At 34.9% G+C, this 25,863-nt stretch overlaps 1 protein-coding gene across 1 annotated transcript in view; it reads left to right on the plus strand.

Annotated features, from left to right (window-relative positions):
* The window catches only part of LOC128990395 (uncharacterized), a 33,862-nt gene extending 8,368 nt beyond the window's left edge, over positions 1–25,494 (plus strand). Inside the window, exons 3-15 of the mRNA XM_054412743.1 lie at positions 1,465–1,620; positions 2,720–2,938; positions 3,715–3,890; positions 4,696–4,948; positions 5,567–5,793; positions 6,417–6,584; positions 9,900–10,023; positions 10,970–11,168; positions 12,225–12,427; positions 13,522–13,604; positions 14,162–14,262; positions 15,369–15,491; positions 18,337–25,494. Coding sequence (XP_054268718.1) covers positions 1,465–1,620; positions 2,720–2,938; positions 3,715–3,890; positions 4,696–4,948; positions 5,567–5,793; positions 6,417–6,584; positions 9,900–10,023; positions 10,970–11,168; positions 12,225–12,427; positions 13,522–13,604; positions 14,162–14,262; positions 15,369–15,491; positions 18,337–20,663 — 4,359 coding nt within the window. The 3' untranslated portion in view covers positions 20,664–25,494. The remainder of the gene's footprint in view (positions 1–1,464; positions 1,621–2,719; positions 2,939–3,714; positions 3,891–4,695; positions 4,949–5,566; positions 5,794–6,416; positions 6,585–9,899; positions 10,024–10,969; positions 11,169–12,224; positions 12,428–13,521; positions 13,605–14,161; positions 14,263–15,368; positions 15,492–18,336) is intronic.
* The last annotated feature ends 369 nt before the right edge of the window (positions 25,495–25,863 follow it).

A 25,863-nucleotide genomic window follows, 5' to 3' on the forward strand; every position in this document is an offset into this window, starting at 1 on the left:
GACTACAGTCATAGATAAAACATACTTTCTTAGGTACAGTATTTAACAGATTTGATCTACATAGCTAAATAAGGTAGCTGTTGACAAATAACATTTTATCTTAAACAATTCGTCGGCGAATCACATTCATGGATCCATCTCATAAATGGCAAACTTAAACAGCTCCACGATGTAGGAAGTGGTGAAGGAAGTAGTAAAATCGAGAAGTGAAGAGTGTGGGAAATGCTTGCTGGGGAAACATTTGTAGCAGTTACATAATTGTATCTAAAATACTAGAATGCTATGGGAAGGGAGGGAAACAGGTCCACGACGTAGGAAGTGGTAAATGAAGTAGTAAAGGCTGGCAAAGCGAAGTGTGAGGACCGTTTTTGGCAGTTAGATTAATGTATAAACGTCTTGACCTACATTTATTCAAACAAATTCGTAAATCAGTATATTCAGACTATGAGAACAGAGCTTTATGGAAGCTTTGTTGAACAATTAATTACTGGTTTAAAAGAACATTCCAAAATAACAGTAAATTTAAAATTCCTACATTATTTTTATAGAGAACTAGCTGACCCGGTGAACTTCGTATCGCCTAAGTTATAGGTTTCTCCTAAGACAGACCGATGGAAAGAAAGTACCGTTACGTTTAATTTTCAAGATGATCTCGTTCGCATCGCTCAATCACGTCCTGGTTGAAGTTCGTTCGCTACGCTGACTCACCTTTGGGTTGGAGCTCGTTCGCTACGCTCACTCACCTTTAGGTTGGAGCTCGTTCGCTGCGCTCACTTGCCTTCAGGTTAGCTCGTTCGCTACGCTCACACGCCTCCAGGTTGAAGTTCGTTCGCTACGCTCACTCACCTTTTGGTTGCAAATTAGCTGTTGTCATAAATGTAAAAGAAATAATAGTGCTGCACCCTGTTGGTAATCCTTGTAACTTTAATGCTATTGAACATCATAGAACAGAACCAACTTGTTTAATTGAAACAGCTGTTAAGATTCATTAATTCCATTTCTCATAAGGTTAACATGGGAAACTCCAGAGCCACTGGGGCGGAGCCCTTTTAAGAATTTCGAAACGGGAAATAGTTTACGTCCGATTCGCATACCTACAGAATTTACACACCAAATTTCATAACGATCGGTGAAGTCGTTCCGGAGGAGTTTGCAGACAAACACTGTGACACGAGAATTTTATATATTAGATAAGTCAACTGTTGTGGTCTGCTTTTGCTTGTTTATGGCTCTGCTCTATTTTTTTACAACATTTGGTAAATCATTTTTTTTTATACGGAACTATCAACATCTTACCAAAACTCACTTGATTAACTCCCCTGCTGCCCTTCTGTCATCTATAGGGAAATATTTGAGTAAAAATCAAATCAGGCAAAAGTAAATTCGCTTAGCCTGCAGGTTTGCTGTGGTGGGAGTTTTTTTTTAATATAGATGGGGTTATTTACATATTTCAATTGTATCTAGGCATACAGTGGCAACAGTGGAGACAGTAGAGAAGCCATCACCTGGGTTAGGGTGCAGCAGGCAGACATCAATGACCCGGCACTGTACCCGGACACTGGGGAGCAGGATGGCGTTGCCCCACTGTTGCTGGTGCTGGGCTATGGAAGTGGAGTACAGGTCAGTAACTGGTGTTAGTGAACCATACCTAATTATTAAGTTGATGATGAGGGTGTAGGTTTTAAGAATTTTTTTCCTGCATCGTTCATGTCGTTGATTATCTAGGTTTGCGCGATTTGGGTCTTGTCTTTTGCGCCTAGTATATCTGGTTACTACTAGATGGATAACCATTTAAATAAAAATACTTAACCTTATTGAGGTAGTGAATGTATGTGACTAGTACTTTGTTGGGGCAAATAATTGTCAACAACATTAATATAGGCTACTGAAACTGGTCGATGACTAATTCAATGTTTGTCTGTGTGCTTCCCCTAACTTATAGCTTGACCTCTGAAAAAAGAATCTAGCCTATAACTTTGCCTTTAAGATATGGGCTTTATTCATGAATCACAAAATCTCCATAAATTGGCAAGATCTATTTAAATTGATATTTCAAACTTGCCAAATGACATTTTTACAATTTCTCATAAGACATGATATAACAAGGTTCCATTGTACAACCAATTTCCAATGCAAATAAGAGCAAGTCAGCCATTTTATGTATACATTAATCTGAAGTGAATAATTTTACTATCGATAGCTCAATCAATGCCACATCTTGAATAGAACACAGTTTGCGTTGTGCCACTGAGATGTAAGGTTTCCTCTGTACCTTACTTCTGTGTGGTTGTATTCAGTTATGTTGTAGTCATGTAATTACATTGAGAATTACAATGTTGTCATACTCAAGTTAGATCAATGCAATACAATTTTTCATAGGGTTTTTTGGAGTGGAGGAATTTTTTGTTGGTATAAAATAACCTCTCCAAGAGGTATTGTCGTTTTCCCCCTACACTTTCTTTCCTTTATTACTTCCTTCAAATTGGTTTGGAAGAAGGTTGAAAAACTTGCTTCCGACGTTGCTTCGTTTCTCTTCTCCGTAGTGCAAAGTTGTCAGCACATCCTCTGTTTGATGTTCAAGCAATAAAATTACTATCCAATATGGGACTCTAATGGGACTCTAACTCTAATGGGAAATAGAATATTTTTGTGAAAATTCTTTTTAAATAGTTAGATTGATGGAGAATTAATTGATAAGTTATGCGTTGTTTTGCTGTAGGTGTGGGTAGTGCCCGCGTCGGGGGAGGCCCGTGAGGTGTTGTCATGGTCGCAAGGCAGTGTACGCACATTGTGTGTGTTGCCGTCACCAGAACCGAGACTGCCACTACGACAGGACTTGTACAGACACAAGAGACCTCTGGTGGCGATGGTGGACAACGCTGGGCCCGGGCCGCAGTTCTGCTCTGTCAGCTTCATATCACTGAGGGACGGTGACCAGGTAAATACGGTCAAACAACAGTAATACATCATCTGGTACAACAATTGTAATCTAGCATTTTTAGCAATACAATACTGCCATAGCCCCTCGAAAGATATGAACCAACTCGTTCATATCTTTGATCATTGTGCATACTGTTAAGTGATGGAAATATTACTGCTGCTAAAAGTTTTACTGTATAAAGTTAAGGATTTCAATTTTATAAGTCATTAAGGGCCTATAGTATTTAGTAATGTGAAATTTGGTTTGATATTTATTTTTCCCATCTTTTAAATCATTTCTAGTTATATCACCTCTATTTTCTAAAGATAATTTATTGAAACCTATATGTTGAATCAACCGAACAGTCATAGAATGTGATAAATATTGCTTTAACCTTTCAAGACAGTGTGACACAAGTAGCTAATCCCAAATTTGAACGGTGAAGTAGACCACTGGCGCTTAAGTAGTTTTTAGTATCTTTCCAGCAAGGTCTAGTGTCGCCCGTCCTTATTTTAGCACTTGTCCATGCTATCGGATGGTGGAATGGTAGCTCAGTTGCCTTAGACTTGCACTGACAAGTGTAGCACTGAGTTCTTTCTACATGCGCAGAATTAAATCCTTTACATGTGTTATCAATATTATTAAGCTTACCTATATGTGTCTTATTTGGTAGGAGGGTTCATCTAAAATAAGTGGTGTTCGGCTTTTGTGAAACAGTCTAAGTTGGCTCTCTATAGTGGTTTCTTAAAATTATTGTATACTTGGACACTTATCCCACCCACTTACATTCGCAGGTGAAGAGCATCAAGTTCTCTCATCAAGTGTGGGATGTGATGGCCAATCGCAGGTCTGTCGTGGTCACCTTGGCCGAGAGGATCGCAGTGTTTGACGCTGCCACTCTAGAAGACAATGTTGTGGTCACCACCTGCTTCCCTAACCCCGACGTCAACCCAGTAGCTCTCGGCACAAGGTACAACTCTAAATGTTCCAAGTGTTGTATGGGAACATAAAAATATGTATGAGGGTGTTCAACTTTTTTATGGTTACAATATTTGTGGATTAATTTTTGGATGGTAGGCTAAATTGTAACTGGCTATTGATAAAGTATATCCAATTTGTGTTGTTTACGTTTTTGCTCCTAATTATTGTCCTAATTATTGGTTTGTTAAATTTTCTTCATAGTCAAAGTCCATACAAAGATAATGGTTTGTGTATTAAATTAATTCTGTGTTATATATTATTTTGTTAAATGTAACTAGATAGAGGACCGTAAAATTTTTCCTCTTAGGAATATGACCTAAACATGACAATACCTTGTAAACAACCCTCGCATTGCAAGAACATAATGAAGTCAATACAGAAACAGCTTAAATTTTTGCAGTTATTTCCTTTGAAAAATATAAATTTGAGTCAAATTCATGTTTTTTGTTGAGTTCAAATAGTCAAAGGTTCATATGCAACAAAGCGTTTAACATTGAAGTTATCCTTCCTCGTCTTTAATCTGCAATAAGTATCTTACTAGGCTATCTAGGAGTTTAGTTGTGTAAGTAAGCTGGCCTAATAGTATAGAGTAGCGGAGGTTTAATTACCCAGGTCTTGGGTTCAAATCCCATCAATCACCAATGCCTTCACCATTGTGACAACGCTGCGACTTTCTAGGCCTAATGTGAAGTAATTTTCAGAACAGTTCTGGCCTACAGCCAGGCGTCTTTAGCCTTTAAAATTTATTGGTTATTTATAGCTATGCTGTAAATAGAACCGCTCATTGTGTGTAGATGGTTGGCGTACGCAGACCGTAGACTTGTGTCGCAGTGGCGTTCCCTAGGTGGTTGTCACAGCGAGGGGCCGCAGAGTGTGACGGCCACAGTGTTCCACGCAGCCAAGTGTCTGGGCAAGGGTCTGCGCGATCTGAGTGAGACTGTGGCGTCTTCGCTGACCGGAGGCAGTCCTGAGAACACACACTTCCACCCACACGCACCCCATGCAGAGCCCACACACAAGGGGGTGGTCACCATACTGGATATCGAGGTGAGTGGCAATGTCTGTTGTTGCTTCTACTGTAGGTAGTCATAAAATACAATTCAATGCAATAAACACTTCATCCAAGTAGTTTTGTTTAAGGAAAGGCTCTATGATATTAGTTTTGTTTAAGGAAAGGCTCTATGATATTAGTTTTGTTTAAGGAATGGCTATGATATTAGTTTTGTTTAAGGAAAGGCTCTATGATATTAGTTTTGTTTAAGGAATGGCTATGATATTAGTTTTGTTTAAGGAAAGGCTCTATGATATTAGTTTTGTTTAAGGAAAGGCTCTATGCCTGGATTGTAAGCTTTAGAAAGGTTTTACAGGTAACTTATTTTAGAAAACAACCAGGTAATAGAGTTCATTTTTGTACTGCCTCACCTCTATATTGGCTTAATACACATGCACAGGCTTGAGGCCCATGTGGACAAGCAAATGCACGGTTGAAAGAGGATTTCAAACTGTTTAAATAAAAATAGAGTATTTCTATAACAAAATTGTATAAGTTTATTTTTTTTATCATCACATATGTGTGTATACTTCCTATTTTCATATACCGTACTCAAGTGGTGTATGACTAGTGAACTTTCACCTTGAATGATGCCAAATTAAACTTTTTCACAGACCAAAGGTCCCAGGGACGCAAGTGAGGAAGACCATCAGGGCGCGAACCGCATCCTCGCTCACTTCAACGCTCACCATGAGCCAATCGTTGCACTCAGCTTCGACCCCAGCGGCATGCTGCTTGTGACTGCAGACAAACGAGGACATCGCTTCAACGTTTTCCGTATAAACACTCACCCGTGTACCTCCACGCTAGCGTACGTCCAACATCTCTACATATTGCACAGGTAAACTACCCATTTGGTATGTGAGACAGATTCCAAAAAATGTATTATGGTTATTGACTTATTGAGTATCATTACGTTTGGATACTGAAGTTAACATTTCATCTAGGCTATATGGACTATCCGCATATAAAAACAAAAAAACATTGCTGAAAAAGCTAATCAAAGATTGCGCTATGGAGTAAATAATTTAGAGTGGCAACCTGGATGCATACACGCACAAGAACCCTTACCACACCACCATTGTTCTTTATATTAGGCCTATGTACGGATCAATTATAACAAGTTACTTTTAAAACTAACTGTACCTACATCTTCAGAGTAGGGAAAAAGTGGTTGGGGATATTTTCTATCTCTTTTGCAGGAGTACTAATCACAGTACACGCCATCCTAATTGACACAATCCGTACAACAGTCCAATTTCCCCCCCTTTGTCAATATGGTAGTTGATGTGGCTTAAAAAATGCCACAGCTTTCAGTTAGTTTTTTTTTTCAATTTGGCTATATTGAAAAGTTAAACTTAAATCTAACCATCTTAAAGTATTTGTATGTTTGGATATTTTCTTCCTATGAAAATATATGTTCTTGGTGTATGGCCTCATTGTCTAATTACTGCTATGTTACAGAGGCGACACCACTGCTCGTATCCAGGACATAGCGTTCTCCGCAGACTCCCGCTGGGTGGCCATCAGCTCTATGAGAGGTACCACACACGTGTTCCCCATCACTCCGTACGGGGGAACTGTGGGGGTGAGGACTCACACCACCCCTCACGTTGTCAACAAACTCTCCAGGTACATTAGAACGTAAATAGCTAAATAGTTTAGTAGATTTTTTTTAGTTTACTCTGTTTTGATACTTTCCTGAGCATTTGAGTATCACCAACAAAGCAGGTAGTTTGAGAAAAAGTGAATACAGCAGGACTCTAATCATCCGGATCAAATGGGACCAGTCCCCGGTTTCCCAGTCTGAAATCCGATTTGTTGGATTTTATTTTCAAACAGCAACACCCGCCGATTGATACGACACTACAAATAACTAGGCACATGTACTTTGTCCTTGTACACTGTATTTTGTGTCTATGAAAAAAACATTCTTTAGCATAGGCGTGGTAAAAAATCTTCTGAAATTTATCTCGAATCTCAAATTTACATTGCAATATCCTATACTTTTGTTGGATGTAGCCTAAATAATTTTTGTTTTTAAACTGAAAGGGTAACAAAACACTTCTTGATGTAAACTCATGCAAACTTCTCGATTAAATTAGACACAAATTAAAAATATTTTCCTTTAGGTTAAAAAGTAAAATTTTCATTTTTGCTTGGTTATATTGCTACGCACAGGAAAGCATTATATATGTCTATTTATTATTGTTGGCTGGCTCTTTAAGAGATCTACAAAATTTCTTTGACTGTTGACTTAGCCCACATTGAAATATACAGGGTGTCCCGTAACTCTCTGGACACTTGTATATAGCGTTATTCCTTAGGTCAAAACAAACACATTTCACCATAGGAACATGGGTCTGTGGTGTCTAGTTTACCGACTGTCGGTATTTATGTGTTTTTTACAAAAAAACTAATAACTCCTAAACGGTTTGAGATACAGCTTTGATATTTTGCAAAAATGTTAATCTTATTAAGACCTATTATCGTTAGAAATTATACTAAAAAATCATTAACCGTTTCAAAATGGCGGCCATTTAAAATATTTGATGCCAAATTTCATAAAAACCGTTAACTTTACAAAAAAATTGCAAGAGACAAAAAAGTTTGTAAATTTTATGTAGTTTTCAATGATACCTGATTTGTTAAGATTTGATAAATAATAACAGAGAAACGTGTTGTTTTCTAAATGTATGACCACTTTTCTCCATTTAAACAATGCTAATACTCCTTTTACGTTGTTTAGCATTGTTTAAATGGAGAAAAGTGGTCATGCGTTTAGAAAAGAAGACATTTCTCTGTTATTATTTATCCAATCTTAACAAATCAGGTATCATTAAAAACTACATAAAACTTACAAACTTTTTTGTCTCTTGCAATTTTTTTGTAAAGTTAATGGTTTTCGTGAAATTTGGCATCAAATATTTTAAATGGCCGCCATTTTGAAACGGTTAATGATTTTTTAGTATAATTTCTAACGATAATAGGTCTTAATAAGATTAACATTTTTGCAAAATATCAAAGCTGTATCTCAAACCGTTTAGGAGTTATTAGTTTTTTTGTAAAAAACACATAAATACCGACAGTCGGTAAACTAGACACCACAGACCCATGTTCCTATGGTGAAATGTGTTTGTCTTGACCTAAGGAATAACGCTATATACAAGTGTCCAGAGAGTTACGGGACACCCTGTATTTATTAATAAAGATCATTCCTAACTTATGTTTCATTTATTTGTCTGATGAGGTAAGTCTTGATTTAAATCTTATAATAGATTAATTACTTTAAGAATAAATAAGTTTATTAAGTTACAATATAAGATTTATTAAGAGAATTACAAGTATACTGGTTGAATTCTATGGGACTAACAATGGTAACAAAATGGTGGGGCTTCCAAAAGTGGATGAAAAGTGATTCTAGGCTATAGTTACATATGTTTGTTTCTTCAATTATAAGTGATTAACATATAAATAAATATAATTTAAGCTCTTTAATCTCAGGGAGGCATGGTCGTGCCGGTTCGAATGGTATAGTAGGCTTTAAATTGAAAATACAAATAATTTATATAATTTAATTGTTGCTCTGAAATAGGCCAAGTTTATTATGATATTGTAATACGACAATGTTCAAAGAAAGATGCCAAATGATTTCACTGAATTTAATGTAATAAAATAAGATTTTAGGATTAAATTTAGAATAATGGTTCAATTTTAAGTAGGCCTATGTAGATCTTGATGAACTTAAATTATAATTAGGCCTATTAGGCTATGCTTACATTTTAAATGACTTATGACACATTATTAGGGCCATTAACAAACATTATCGGAGAAAACATACAAAATAATAGTGAAATTAATATTAATTATTAGTGATGAATGAATGACATGTAATATAATATTTTAACTAATATATCTCATGAAATCAATAAGTTTTCTAAATTCAATCAAAATATCCTATACTCTTATACTGTATAAATAACTAGCTGGCCCGACAGACGTCGTCCTGTCCTAATGTGGTTTTATGCCAAAAGCTCGTTCATTTTCAAGATGAGCTCGTTCGCATGGCTCAATCACGTTCTGGTTGAAGTTCGTTCGCTACGCTCACTCACCTTTAGGTTGGAGCTCATTCGCTGCGCTCACTTGCCTACTGCTTAGCTCTTTCGCTACGCTAACTCGCCTACGGGTTGAAGTTTGTTCGCTACGCTCACTCACCTTTTGGTTGCAAATTAGCTATTGACATAAATTAAAAAAAAATAATAGTGCTGCACCCTGTTGGTAAACCTATTAACATTTTAATACTATTGAACATCAGAGAATCAAATTGATTAGTTGAACCAGCTGTTAAGATTCTTAAATTACATTTAAATATGAGTACTCATAAGGTTAACATGGGAAACTTCAGAGCCACTGGGGCGGAGCCCTTTTGACGGATCTGCACCAAACTTCACACAAACCATCCTTGAATAATGCTTAATAATGCCTGAAAGTTTCATTACAATCTGTCGAGCGGTTTCGTAGTCCATAAAGGACAAACAAACATACATACATACAAACAAACATACATTGGATTTTATATATATAGATAATGATTCTTGATTCATTATGGCCACAATTGGCACGCATTACAATTTGTACTACTACTACACAATTTGCACAATTTTTTTACTTCAAAAATTTTTTTTTGCTTGTAATTTACTATTTATTGTAATTATTTTGACACTATTTATTGTACAATGTACATAAAAACGAATAAAGATATTTGAATTGAATTGTAACAAGTTGGGGTAAAATGCAAAAAACTGCAATGAGCTTAGTTTTTGGGTTATTTAAGTTTTTTTCTCTGATAGTTGGCAATCTGGATAGTTGGATCTAAAAGTTTCTACTGTATACAAATTTATCCGCATCTTTTTGTATCGCTCCTGTACATGTGGTGTGGTATTGCAGATTTCACCGCAGTGCAGGTCTGACCGACGACGGTCGCAACAGCCCAGTGTTGTGGGAGACTCCCCCTGGTGGAGGAGGACAACCTACCCCCCCTACTCCCACCACAGTCACCCCTCTAACTCAGGTAAGGTACTACATAATACGTGAGGACAATGTTCTTTAGGCATGCATTTGTTTTATTATTTTTTTAGAAAAATGGACAACTAACTGGTGATATTAAGATGGATTTGTTTGTAGCTTTCTGTTATGTAACCACATAAAATAAAAAGCTTCATTGTTATGTTACTAATTTAAATTATTGTCTGTTCTTGAATGCAAATCAATAAATTAACTGAAGGCCTATTTAAACATTTACTAAGAATTTTCATATTTTGTATCGTCATTGTTAAATATTATAATAAATTCCGGCCATTAAAAATATAAATTGGAATACTAATATGATGGAAGGAAAATAAATGCATAACAAATAAACAAAATAATAATAAATAAATGCAAATAAACAAATGTACTGCCTCCTACAAAATTTACAATTCCCTCAATTCTTGGCTGTAGACTTTTTCATGTTAGCTTACCAGACTTTAGGTGTGTTCTCCTAGCTGCGAGGTGTGTGCCGGGGTATGGCATTCAGTGCTTTTTTAGACTGTACAGCAGACAAAGACGGACTAGTGTTTTCCTAGACTTCGTGGGGTGTGAACTTCAAGTTTCTCTCGCAGAACCATTTGCACAACAACATGAACTCCTCGCTATCCCGTTGCGGACTGAGACGTAGACTCCTGTAGAATGAGTCGGCACAGCCCGCAGTTTGAACCCCGCTTTCGGGGTGCGCGTGCGATTCCTAGGAAAACACTCTGACGTAGCTCTGTGTATTGTGTGCTCTGCGGACTCCGCAGGCTCAACACAGCACCCCGCTGCAGCGTATACAACTCAGCTAGAAAAACATGCATCTACAAAATCTCTTAAAATTTTCATAATTCGTTAAATAGTTTTAGCTTTTGTGTGTTGTAGTCATTGACACGACACTAAAACACTTTAAGAATTGTCTCTACTCAAATTCATTTTCTAAATCGCAGGTGCGGAGACAAAGTGCTCTAGCCCCGCCTACTGAAGACAGCATTGTCAAGGTGGCGGTAGTGTTTGGGGCACCGAGGGCCCCGTCTCTGCCACCCCACAGCGGGGGCTCACGTACCAGACGGTCCATGGACTCTCTTTACATCATGGCTTGTAATGGAGCTTTGGTGCAGTACGATCTGGACCCGAGACATCTCTCAGGTAGTTATGAGTTGAACAAGTAGCTTAAATCAGCCCTAGGTTCAGCTTTACAGTTTTTTTATTCATATTTCCAATTGAAGACTAAATATCTTGAATCTTATTAGATTATTTTTATTTATTTATTTTTTATTATAATCCATCAAGTCTAGAAGGGTATCAATTTGATCGCCATAAATGTCAGTTGATCAAGATTGCTTTTTCGTTTTGTTTTTTTTTTGTACCGTATTTAATAAAGATAAAATGTGATGGCTATTTTCTAATGTAGTATTAATAACTATTAAGAATTTAAGAGACTTTGCACTGCATTTGAAATGTTTTATTATTACCTAGACTTAGCTTAACTCGATCGCTGCAGACGACTCCGATCAGAGTCATGCCGTACTGGCACAGCGTGCGTACGACTGGTCGTAGTCACGGTGCAGTGTTATACAAGTTGGTGTACTGTGACCTCCGCATTTTTCGGGGATCAACTAAACTTTGTCAGTATGTTGTGCTGTGCTGGTCCTATACTCTAATTTGGTGTAGGTTGGGTTTAGGTTGATAGTACAATTTCCCGTAAAATCCCAACGCAACGCTTTTTGTCTTGTTTTTAGTAATTTTGTCTCTTCAAGCCACATTACAAAGACAATGGCTACGGATTCAGGCAGTGCTGCTATCTGTGAGTTTTTCAGTGAACTACGACCACTCTCGGTATAACACAGCACCATCACTGCCACTGTTTTTTTGCTGTCTAAACTTAAATATTTTAATGCCAATTGCGTTCTTTGATCGCTGGTGCGCCAAGGCTGCATCGCATTTCCGATCGCCCCCCCCCCCCCCAATGGGATTCCCGCAGCGAACATGCTAACTGTACATTAAAGGTTAATGTTAGTTATTTTTTGGGTATTTAAGGTTATGTTTCCATCATCCTGGATCACTTGTGAATTATCAACGAGTTGTCTTGAGTATGATTTTATGACTTTACTGTATGATTTTATCTTGAGATTTTGCAGTATTTATTATTAAATAGACATTACAACAAATTTATCTTTGTCTATTTTTGATTGACCGCTACAGGTATCAGCAAGGAGAAGGTGTGTGATGACACAGGAATTGAGCTGCTTGTGGAGGCTAGAGCTCAGTGGGTGTTACAGAGACCCCCCTACAGCAGCGCCCTGCATCCTCCCTTACCTTGCACCAACCCGCTGCTGCACCCGACACCACCCGACCCTCCCACACCCACGGACACGGGCTCTGACGACGAGCGCTGGTTGTCTCAGGTAACTCAACTGTGTAGTTTGACTTGTCCATTCAATTTATGTGCTCTAAACTAAAACTCGTTCCTCTTTAAGAATGTGTATTTCAGTTATTTTATTATTTGTTTTAACAAAATTACTTTTATTTTTTAAATTTGATATTTTGTAGAATGTCACTACCGTAACTTAACACTTTGTAGACCCAGAGGTTGTCAAGTTTAGTAGTTGTCAAATCAAGCTTGAGCTACACAGAAAAGGTCACGGAGAAGAATAAAAAGGAAGGAAAATGTTTCTGTTGGATGCTTTCTATGTTATCAAATGAGAGCTGCTACCCTAGACAGGACATGTCACTTCATGTGAAAACAACATGCCACTTGCAGAATCCAATAAATCCCCAAAAAGAGTATTAAATTAATATTTTATTTTTGTGGCGTTTTGTTTTGCCGCTTGTTGTGTTCTTTACCTTGGGTCACACTAGGCAGGAAAGAAAACATATTAGATGAAATGCACGGTATATTAGGAAGCATTATGTGGTGTAGCCCTACCAGAATTGATCAGTGTTGTTTCCTTATCCGTTCATTTCGGTTTCCTGTTCTATTCCTCTCCTGTCTCGTGTTGCCAGATTTTGAATCTTAATCCAGTACATAACATTTAAGTAAAAACTGCAGACAGTGACTAAATCATTTTTAAGAACATATTGTACTTACTTGTGACTTGGCACTCTTATTTCTAAAGCTAACCAGATGGAAGAGAAAGTAGAGTTTGTTGAATCAAAGGTAGTAGATGTGTAAATAGACCTTGTGTAGCACTAAGTTACGTTGATTTTCTCTTTAAAATGATCGAGTCTAGTTCCTAAACTGAGAAAACCGTCATAACAGCGCTTTGAGATCCACAAATCAACTCACTCCTGATTCAAATTACATTGTTGCATTATATGTCTACTTTTAAGTTGTGTGATTTTAATCACTTAAATTCTTTTCAAACAATTTGTGTCGCTTGCAAGATGAAGGGATATAATCATATATCATTAAGTACTTAGGACCTTCGTCTTGCAGCACATTGAGTTATTGTAATGATCACTTTAAAACATAAAATGTGATATATTATGTGCTATTCAGGTGGAGATAGTTACCCACGCCGGACCACACAGAAGACTGTGGATGGGACCTCAGTTTACCTTCATCACCGTCAGCTCAAACAAGTAAGTTCCTCATCGTACATCTCGGTGATGCAGTGCCATGTTTGGTTGTGCTTTAAAATCATTCAGACGCTTAACCCTTTAACGAGGTTGCATTTGCATATTTTTTATGTTGCACTTTGAAATTCGAAGATGCTTCACTCTAAACCAAAACAATTTTACGTATTACTTAAGGCTAGGCCTAAAGGGTCAAAGCATCACATAGGTAACAGGCTTGTTTTGAACCTGGGACTCCGGGGACTGAAGCCCTGCACCCTGCACTATACCATTAGACCAGCTCTTTCCCTGGACTTGCCTAGTACAACACAACATTTCATGGCTTGGCAAACCTAATGCTAAACCACTGAAGCTAAAGTAATTCTTGAAATATAGCTACAAGCGCTATTGTCTCATTTAGGCTTCAAGGCACTGTTCTAGCCAGCCGACATGTGAGCTAAGTTGACTAATTGGTTCCACTGAAATCTGTCAATCTCATTCTAACATAACCTTAAAAAGCAGACATAAAGAATACTTAAAGTATGTATGAGTTTGAGTGTTAATATTAGCTTTGTTGTATGCAGTGACACCGGAGATGCACTGGATATCAACAAACAAGTGGTTCGATCCAATCCAGTCAATATGCCTCTCAAACAGCCTCTCATCATAGAGTCTGGATCCTGCAGTAAGTTTCTTTGCCTGTACAGTACATAACTATTTCACAAGCAATGTCTTAAGAAGGAAATAGTAGATTGGCAGTTAACAAAATTAGATATAAAATTAATCGTGCTGTAAACTTGTTGTGTACCATCAACTGTCTGAAACTTTTTTCTTGGGTAAGTTAGCTGTATCCATTTCTTCTACCTTATTGTATCAAGCCAAAAGTGCTCTTTCCTTGAACAACTGTGTAAAAGCACCTAAAATGATTCACCAGTATAAGTTGTTAAACTCAGTATTCTTCCTTGAAACATTGTATAATTGTATTTGTACTACAGTAACTATGATGGAAAAGGTCCACAGAAATCTCTTAAATTACATTGTTCTTGTATCCACTACACGTGTTAAAAAAAAGACTATTTACTATTTGAAAGTATATAGTAAAATGTTTTTTGTTCAAAATTGAACCAAAATGAAAATTTTTTTGTTTAAAATTTATCTACACTAAAGTGTTAAACTAACCTTCAACACCTAAGTTTCCTACAATGTTGAAACAGTTATTTCAAAGATAAAATCGCAAAGCCACATGAATGTTAGCACTTCAAGGGAACAAAATAAAACAACTTTGTCTACAACTGTTTTGTTTCATTTATTTAAAAGACACATTTACGTTTTAAGTGGTATCAATGTTATTATTTGTCTTTCACAGTCTAAATGGGTGAAGACCAAAATGGAAGATGCAAATAAAATAATTTATTACCTCCTAAACAGGCAGTAGGCCAAATCAAAAAAAGTAATACTTTTCTAATAGAAGTATTTCACTAATTGTATAGACTGTCTTGACTGAGTATCCACATTTGTACTAATCTTGATTTTCTGATGAAAAAGTATTTCCATGTTTTAAACGGTGGTTGGTAGGTCGTTGAACATAACCAAACTCATCACAGGGAAACAGCATTTCTTGAACTTACAGTTTGATAAATACATTTTTTTTTTGTTTTTTTTTGCCTTAATTCCACAGATTTATTTGTAGATGTGCACATTGGTAACTGTTAGGATATGATTTATTAAAAAGGGGTTAAAAAGACAACAAAAATAGCTTACAGTTTTCTCACACAATCGTATTATTCACAGGTAGCCTCGAACTATCCCCCAACATGGTGGAACTTGTTTACAAGACTGACTGCAGTTGGAGCTGCAGACTGCGCGAGGACCTGGCCGAGGCTATGCTGGAAGCACCTGCCACCCGCAATACTGGTTAGTAATTCTTTCACTTATGTAACATACATCTGTTCCCCTGTCCTTTGTTTTGTTTTTTGTCTTCAAAGTAAAATATTTTAAAGGAAAGCAGAGTGGCTGATAAGGATTTTTTGAAAAGGGGGTGGAAATCAGCTAGCTTGCCTAGGAAATATGAGTCCAAGGACTAATAGGTACACACAATAAAAAGTCACAAAACAACACTGATATATAGTCCCGATGTAGGACTTCTTCAGACAGGAGGTTGATGTATATAATATTAGCCCCTAGACTATAATTTTATCAGGTAAGCTAGCTAAACTCTATTCCTTTTCAAAAATATGTTACTTAGCCAATTAGCTTCCTTTAAAATATAAACTAAAGTATAATATTCGTGTCTGCCACAATGTTTCAATATGGTGCTATGGTGAACTAGGAATGTCTGAGGTTATCTCTACATTTTAAATATAGTTTCTTATTTTTGTCGCCTTTAGGAAGGCATCAGAGTTTGTAACAAATAGGCTACACAGGTGTAGTAAAAATAAAATGCAAGCAAACAAGGATTTAATTTGTAGGCTGGGATTTGTGCTCTAATAGTCTATAATATTGTGGAGTGAATCGTGGTTGAGTTCTATTCCTAACGGCTCTTTCAGTATATTTTATTTTATTTTTATTGTTCACTGTGGCATTTTAAATTAAGGAATCGCACACGCTTCTAATGGAAAGTAGTGCGAACCCCTAACATTTGTTTGGATATGGCAGGATCAATGTCCCTCTCGCATTGAAATTTGGGATACTAACCACTCGGGTAGCAACACACCCGAGTATAGAATAATTTGATGCATTTTATGATTATTTTATCGTTACACATTATCATTTCGGTTGATCAGCAGTTTTGCTCGATTGTGTTATTAACTTTTAATCTCAAATACAAGTTAAACTCCTATAGGCCTATTACTTTTTTCACCATCTGAATGATTTTAGCTTGAACCCATGAAGTAGAATATGCACTGGTAATAAATAGCAGTACAGTATTGTCATTTATTGTATGTGTATCAATTTCTCCCTGTGTATATTGGTTATATTATTGTAGACTGTATATTAAGTCGCCTAACTGCAAGTGAATGTTTTGTATTGTCGTTTATTCACTCGATACTTTTTAAATTGGTTTATATATTTACTCTATTATTACTTAATTGTACGGTTTACAGAGTAAAGTAGTACTAAAGGCAGAAGATATAGTGTCATTCGACTATTTTTTGGCTTAACAACATTTTATTTTAACCTCTTGTACACAATTTTTTTCTTTATGGACGGACATACAGTTGTTGTAGTTGCAAGTAAAAGTAATAATTTTTTGGCAACAATTATTATCGAAACAAAACTGACCTATATAACATGTAATTTTGTTGATGTGATATATTTATATGTTTGACATACAGTATATATTAATGAAAACGTTGTTAATAAATATTTTTATTGTTAAGTGATTCATGACAACAATTAAACTTGAGTGGCTATTTTTTACATTGGTTTTCAATCGTGATTATTGTGTTTTTTATTCAAGGTCTTTTGTTACATATTATGGTAATATTAAATATTGTTGATGATACACATTGAAAGAAAAATGTAGTAGTAAAGGGTTATAGGCCTATGAATTAACAATTTACAAAATTTTTGTTTTAAATCACGGTAAATTTACATAATGTTAAAAGGCATCGTTATGTGTGCAAGCAAGGATGCACTACAATTACATTACGGTACAACAAAACTAGAAAGGTATTTAGTATTAATCTTGATTTTGGTTAAATTTATTTTTGAACTTTATTGCTTAGTTAGAAATCATGTTCCAAAATCTCTCAATCAAAATAATTATTTCCTCTCCCAACATTTGACTAATTGTATTGTGAAGTAGTGAAGAAATAAAAGGACTTAAGACGACAGTTAAAATATACTACATGGTGCCTTAAAACGGACTGAGCAGTTTGACTCTCATACTACTCAGGTTGTGGATAGGAAAATCAGACACAATTGGTTTGTTGTTATAAGCACTCATACCATAATGGTTCTGACTGGGCAGCAGTGAGGTTATGCTGTAGTTTTGTATTTCCAAAACAACTTGTCAGTGATTGTGACACAGCACAATTCAATTGAGTGTTCAAAAGTTGTAGGGAAGTGGTAGCACTCTTAAAACCAAGGAATTTGGATGACGAAGATCAGTGAAGACACTGGTAAATGTTCAGTTGTTCAGAGCAGCAGTTAAGCAGGCAACAAGATATTTGCCAAATGTTTGACGCATTTAGTGCATTTCCTTCTCTAAGTACAACTTGACATTTCTAATGCAATAGTAAGCCTCTTAGAGAAATGACTTGGCGTCTGCTCAACCACTATACCGACCAACTAGGCATTTTCAAATGTTCTCACTGTTATTCGTCGTCCGTGTTTGTCAGTGTTAAGAGTGGTACCACTTTCTTTAAACTTTTTAACCCTCGAAAGTATTGTATTTGTACTAGGAACATCATCGTTGTGCGGAATAAAAATACTGCTAGCAAGAAGGTTTTGTGTTACAATCATTGACTTGTTGTTTTGGAAATACGCTCACACAGTATAACCCTGATACCGTCCGGTCCAAGTTTGTGTTGCTAAAGTGGTATGTGTGGCTGAGGATAACAAGACCAATACTGTCTGTCTTCCTCTTCCACCGCGGTATTACTACGTGGGTCAAACTGCTCAATCCCTTCTACTGCATCCAGTTGTATAAAAATTAAAATTTAACCACAAGTTGAGTTAGTGTTGAAAGCTTTCTTTGCCTTTGTTGCAGTTCGTGAAGATTGCATTGTTGACATTTTGCGTTTTGTCTGTTAAGGTATAAAAGGGGTGGTGAGGCGCGAGCCCGTTATTGAACGCCAAGTGAACCCTCTGGGCTCCGTTGTCACCCTAACAGCGCAACTCAACTTTCCCTCCGACCTACTCACCGATGACGGGAAAGTAACTGTAGTAGGCACTGAAACTAAGAAAATTACATTGGAATCTAAGTTGAATAAAACAGTAAACCAACCTTGGTTGAGCGATTACATGCTCAGCGACCCATCTCTAGATCCTTGTTTGTATTCACACGCTAAAGTAAGTGAACTAGGTGCTTCTAGTTTAGACGTAGTCAAGAGTAGTTGTAAAGAAAAACAGAAACCAACTGAACCGCTGGATGGAAGAAGTTCCAAAAAAGTACTTGCTGAAGTTGATGAAAACATCTCTAAAACCCAAAGGAAGTCTGAAGACAAAGAACCTGTTTTGGAGACTTGTGAGAAGAGAGGAAAAAATGGAAAATCACGGAGGAAGATAAGTAAAGGTGAAAAAAACAAACCTAAAGTAGATGTAGAATCTAAAATAGCTGAAGATACTTTTATTGTTCCTAATATTGTGAGAGCAATGGATGTAACTGAAGCTAAAGTAGTAGATGATTTACCTGTCTGTGATGCGATGCTGCAAAGTTCTGAAGACATAGAAATGCAGTTGAGGGAGGCTTCGGCTGAAAAAGATTTAGAGGAAACGATACTAGAGTTTGAAGATTTTAAAGGACGCAAGAGAAGTCTTGATCTTACTGCAGAAGCAAAGGTGATTGATTGTGAATCCGAGATTTTGTTTGAACAAGTGATTCCAACCGCTAAGGAAGAAATCAAAGAAAATGACAAAACAAGCTCTAGGCTCAGAAAAAAATCAAAAATGAACTATCAAGATGTGTTGCCTACAGATAAATCAGGGGAAATTGTGGTTGAAGATAAATCAGACAAAATTGAAGAAAAACCAAAAGGAAAAAAGAAAAGATCCAAAAAAAACAATCTTTCAACTGAACCAGTCTGTGATGAATTACAGTCACATGTTGAAAACATTAGTAAAGCAAAGAAAAATGATGAATCTGATGTTGAAACACTTCCCATAGAGACATCATCTGAAACTTTGTGTTTAGAACTATCTAATGACACTAAAGATTGTGAATCATCTGAGTTGATATTCAGTGCTAAAGCTAAAAGTGATGAAGAGATGAGCGTTATCGTAAGTGATGTTGAAATTGAAAAATCAAACATAGAAGAGTTATCTCCTGATTTCTGTAACAATATATTAGACAGTAACATTGTTGAAGAAAAGAATAGCACAACTGATGATGAGTTGAAAGGATTTGAATCTGATCTATTGGTCAAAGATAGTACTTGGTCTCCAGAGCTAAGTCCTGAAAAAGATATAGATATTGTCATGGATGATAAAGACTCCGACAGAGAAATCGATAAGATTAAAAATGATGAAACCACAGATAAAGATTCTAGTGATGATTGTCAACCGGTTGTTGTTAAGTCAGACCTAAAACACGCCCACAAAAAAGGGAAAAACAGAAAATTTACTCGGAAAAATCGTGAAGTTGAACAAAAACTCCATGATAACGAAACAAAACTCGAAGAAATTACTGTTAAAGAAGAGTTAGTAAAGTCGGATATTAAAATTGACGATAAAGAAATAAATGAACCTCTCATCAAAGAGAATTTGGAACAATCATTGAAGAAAATTGATTCAGAAGAAGAGGATGTGTTTATTGAAATAAAAAGCGATTCCAAGCCTGGCAAATCCATGGACGATAGTTTTCCAGATTTAAAACTATCTTCAGACGGAATTAAAAGAAGAGTCAGAAAAAGAGAATCACTGGAGAAGGAGGAAGTGAAAAACTCAGAAGCAGCAGATATACAGGACATCCCTAAGCGCTCTTGGAGTTCAATCGTGTCCCCTAACAACGAAGATGCCAACGGAAACATACCTAAGGTGGAAGAGCTGGCCCCTGTCCGCTCATGGAGTAGTATTGCAGCCAGCCCAGCCAAATCCAAGACACAAGAAACAGACGTGATCAAAACCAACAGTGTGGAAGACCGAGACTCGGTGTACGAATCATGCAATGACAGCGTAGGAGAAGAGGTCGAGCCTGCTCACGACTCTCTTGGCTCCTGCTACTTTGAGTCTGAGTCTAAAGATGAAACTGAAGAGAGTCTGACAGTATCTCAGTTCAAACCAGAAGAAACGTTGTCTGAATCCAAACACGGCAGCTCCGTCGAAGACAAGTCCAACACCGACTCAGGGGAAAAAGACGATCTGATAAGCAGCACACAAACATCAACTAAGAAGTCAAAGAAGCAGAAGAAGAAGAAAAGGTGATACTGTTTTGATCTCTGGAGAGGTTCGTTGGTATCGATGCTAGTTGTAAATTAATTTAAAAGTAAACACCATTGCTACTCTGACTGGTGATTTTGGATGAGTTTCTTACTGTTACCTTTTATTTTCACCATTTATAGGGAATTATTTATGATAACCTAAACCTTTCATTAAGTCAAGTACAAGATTTTACAACACAAATAAAAGTGTTATAGATAATGTTAAAAAACGTAGGGATTCTATTATGCCGAATATTTTACCATGGTTTTGTTTTCTTGGTGATATTCATTTTAATATTAAAATGATGTGAATTATTTGTACCTAATGCAGCATTCGGTACTTGAGATTTAATTTTCCTTTCAGTAATTTTACTTTGTACTTTTTCAAATATTTATGTATCTTTGTATTTGACTACTCACTCAATAACATGCGTGATTATCAATTTTCACGGTTTCAGGATACAGAGTAACAGAAATAACACAAATATCATCATTTTCCAAGTTATGTTAAAACCATCATTGCCATATTAAATTACCAGAGACCAGAGGAAATTCAATTTGCTCCTAAAAACTTATAAACTCTAAGAGATAGTTTGTTCCTACAAAAACTCTAGAGAAGCTACAAAATAAGGAACTATTATAAACAATGTTTTAAATATTGTTTGTTTAGCTTATCACAATACTGTTTTAACTTGTGTATCATTCACTTAATAGCTGTTTTATTGATAATTTATGACTCAAAAAGACATTTCCTGCACTAACATATGTTTTAGTTGGATTTGATTGTGCATAACTAGCTAAAAATATAACTATGTTTTAAGTTTAACTCTTAAAAAAAACACAACTTTTAGGTGTGTGCAACATTATTTTTTTTTAATATATTAGCCTTTTGAAATATTTCATGAGAATTTGGCAAATCCTGACTTTCTGTAGAAAAAAACGATTGTTATTGTAATCGAGACACAGAGAATTTTAATAAAAAATTACTTTTCTTTGTTATCACATTGTCTGGTAGCTTTACTTAATTAAGCCATATAATTAATCATTTATTAAAATAAAAACATGATTTATGGTTTTTGTTTGTTTTATTGCTTGGATTAACTTTGAAATTCGTACAATTTTTGTCATCCCCAAAATATGCTTTTTTTTTACTTTGGACTATTTTAAATTTCAGTCCAAGTTTTAGGAATAAAGTACTGAACACCAAATGTACATAATATTTTTAATTTGTTTTTATTGAAACTCGGTTTTTCTAAAACTAGAAGCAATACTGTTAGATATTAACAATATAAGCCTTACAAATTAAGATTCATGGTGCATTTTTAGTTGCGTTATGCTGGCTGGGAAATGATTTTTAGGTGGTTATATCGCTTAGTTCAGAAAAATCAAAACTTGCTTTTTCTAAAAATGCTTTATTGTACTTTAAATTAGTTCCGTTTGTTTTAAATGGTAAATGTAAATAAATAGAACCCCGATCAAGCTTTAAATTAGATTTTTTCATATTTATTTGATCTTATGTGGTTTCAATGTATTCCTACTCATTAAGGGTTTTAAGGTTTAAATTGTGTTTATGCCATGTATAATTTAGTTAGGAAAATATATATTTTTTCAATCTCATTTATAATTATTTATTTTATTTATTTTAAATATCGTCTCAGTGTTTAGTTTAGTGTTGTGGATTGTAGGAGTTTGTTGTAGGTATGAATGTGAGAAAGTTAGCTCTCTTGTGTTACTGCACCAAAAAAATCTAAAAACCAAAAATAACGGTAAGCTTATTTGTGTAGACGTAGGATTGTAGGTAAAGAATTTTATTTAACATGAATTATTGCCTTTTGCTATACGGAATGTAATATTTTATGTGGTACTAAACATTCATTTTATGTGTAATCATTTATTCAAACTGATATCAAACGGGTACAAGGTATATTTTATTTATATTTGTTTGGATGTTATGAAGAGTATAACTTAAATTAAGATACATTGTTACACTCGATTTATTACATAGTTTTAAAATAGTGTTTCTTAGTCTGTGTTACAATTTCTACACTAATTGCACAAAAGTGTGAATTTACAATGTTTACATAAGTTTGTACACTTTTATAAATGAACAACACTCTTTCCTTTTTCTTACAGACTTTTCAACCTACAAAACTGCAAAAAGAACTTTTATGTTTGATACCAAATTATTTATCTTAGCTTTGTGTGCCTTATGTTGAATAGAAATCATCCCTAATGCTTGTCAGCATTGACTTTAACATTTTTATGAACTTTTTTTAAACTGACAATTTCAACGTGTCGTTCTGAATTGGCTTTCACAAAATTGCAATCGAGTGACTAATAAATAAGGGTTACTGACCTAACCTAACCTATGTGAATTTCGCAATTTTGTTTATTGAGCAAAGTAGGTCTCGAGAATATGTACTATATTACATTTAAATCCCCTTGAGAGGTAAAGAATAGAGTAAATAAGTATGTTGTTTCCTTTACTACTTCTATCACTTTTTGTTTGAAATAATTTTCTTTGTGTTGTTTTGTACCATAGACAAAAAGAATTAAATATAGACCGTCAGCTGTGCTGTGGTTACCATAGGTTCCGGCGCGCACCGCTTGGAGCGCCATGTATTTACAGCGTACGCGCTACATAAACTACAGCGGTGTGCGCCGGAACCTATGGTAACCATGGTAACTGCAGCAGGCTGACAGTCTATATTTAATTCTTTTTGTCTATGTTTGTACCCACAAACCTGATCTATATACTCTTGTGCAATTAGGGTAGCACTTTCTCTTCTACTTTCTATACAGGGTTGAAATGAGTTCTTAACCTGATGTGAGGAAGTATGCCATTCAATAATATGCCAATACATTTTATAACCTACAAATGATTTGTGTTAGCAAAATGTCTTGTCTGTTAACTTTACCAAACTTGTCTTGGTCAAGTGGATTGAAATGAGTGTACAACTTGGTTTTATCAATTGTATTTATGTTTTAATTTATATAGACAATCCAGTTTTGGCCGTGAGATATGTAAATAAGTTCATATTGAAATGTGATTGTGACTTAAAATTTTATTTTAAAAGCTACTTTTGATTTGATAGTGATATTTTTGTAATGCATGCCTTATAAAACAGAGTTTTATTTAATGTTTTGGAAAACATTTTACTTTTTAAAAGTTATATTTAATCCTAATCTAACTGCTTTATTAAGAGTGATTGTGGTTTGACTGCAATTAAATGTTGTATTAGATAATAGTTGCGTTCTTGTAGTAATGGACAACATAGTTTGAAGTTTTTGCTATAAATTTTCAAGCGATTCCCTAATTGTGCAACACGTTTTTAAATCAGTAGTATCAGCATATCTTAACCATATTAATGTATTTTTCATTATGTTGCACAATCAAGTATGTTTCTTTTTCTAAGCCCAAATTTAATGTATAAAGTCCTTTGTAGTTTTCTAAAAGGTTATAAAAACAAGCCACAGATGTAGTTTCTCAAATAATGTTGTCTGTTTGCCGTCTTTCTTTGTATATATGTATAGAAGTTTTAACTCAATCAGAAATGCTGTGATATAATTTAAAAACTTAATAAAAAATATAAAACATGTATAATTTGTCATAAAAATGTTTTTAGTTTTAAGATACATTATATAGATTGATTAAACCATAACAAACTACAGTTGGGAATATATTTTGATGCTAATTTATATATTAATCTATTGGACCTAGTTGATAACAATGTTTGTGCGTTGATATGCTCATTATATTTAAAATATTGTTAATAATTAGCATTACCACGATTTTAACAGATTAGTATAAAAAAAAATACAATATTCACTTATGACTGTTTTATCAGATGATTTCAATTTGACGCTGGTATATTTTGGCATATTTTGTTATTTTTGTTTCAATATGTGTTTTCTATTGTGTAATTCTCTTAGTTTTAACAAATAGGTACTAAACAAATGGTAAAATTTCTGAGTGTCAATTAGTTATGTAACAATCTATAGTTGAATTAAATTAATTTATTGTAAATGTTACAGCGATTCATGTAGTCTTCTAAAAAGACAACTACCACAATTTTTTTTAAACAAATTTTAATAAGTAGCTGCACACATTAATAAGGTGAAACTGCTCTTTAGTGTCTGGTGCATATTCTCCTTTTCTCCAAGATAAAATCTCTCAATAATTAAATGTAATTATAAAAAAAAGGTTTGATTATATTCACGTAACTATTAGTTGCTCTACTTTTCAGATTGTTGTGACTTGTTTAAAAACTGATTTCTTTTGGCATTAAAAATATAATATTGTATATCAAAAGAAAAATCATAAAATTGAAGACAAACAAAATACAAACAAATTATCCCCTAGCTTTTTTTTATATCCATTTATTCTACATAGTGATTGTTGTCGAAGACCTCATATCAAAAGTGTATAAGTTCAAAGATTTTATACGGAAATAAATGCAAATTACAAGTGTGGCCTACTTTAAATATTTACACTAGAAGATCTTTATTAGGCTCCGTAGTAAATGTGTTAAACAATCTCAAATAATTTCTTTAGTCGCCAATATTAAAAGTTGTTAATGCATCTATTATAAAGAAATTTGACGAGGTTGACAGTTTTATATATTTTTTCAATTATTACTAATCAAACTTGATAGTTATTCAGTGTAATGTACCAATAACTGCAGTGCTTTACTGCAAGGAAATATAACTAGCAATAGTACATTTTGACAAAACTACTTACCTCAGTACCTGTATTAGCACCAGCTTGTAAATTTGTATTAGCTGTAATTACTCTGAAAAATGTTCAAACGATAAATAAATTGGCTCATTTTCTATTTTGCATTTTATTTACCTGGATTTTATTCCAACTTCAGCAGGAAATTGAATTTATAATTCATAAATTTAGCTCAAACAGCGCAGTAGTTGAGAATTATTTACTTCAAAAATATGTTTTGGTTTAGAAAAGCAAAATAGATGTTGTGCATGTGAGAAATTTAGCGTTTTTTCAGGGTTATTGAAATTCAAACAGTTTACAGTTATTCTTCACAGATTACTCAATTACTTACTAATATTTCTATTATTTTAAATCTCAGTTCAGTTGAATGCAAACTTTTATTAGTTTAAATGTACAGTAACTCACAGGAAAACCATAAGTTAATCATAGGAAATATTCATACTGCATTGAAAACACGAGTCAGCTGAAT

This window comes from Macrosteles quadrilineatus, unplaced genomic scaffold (assembly GCF_028750875.1).
Source record: "Macrosteles quadrilineatus isolate MER2022 unplaced genomic scaffold, UCM_ALF_1.0 Scaffold_3__2_contigs__length_128488019, whole genome shotgun sequence".
NCBI lineage: Eukaryota > Metazoa > Arthropoda > Insecta > Hemiptera > Cicadellidae > Macrosteles > Macrosteles quadrilineatus.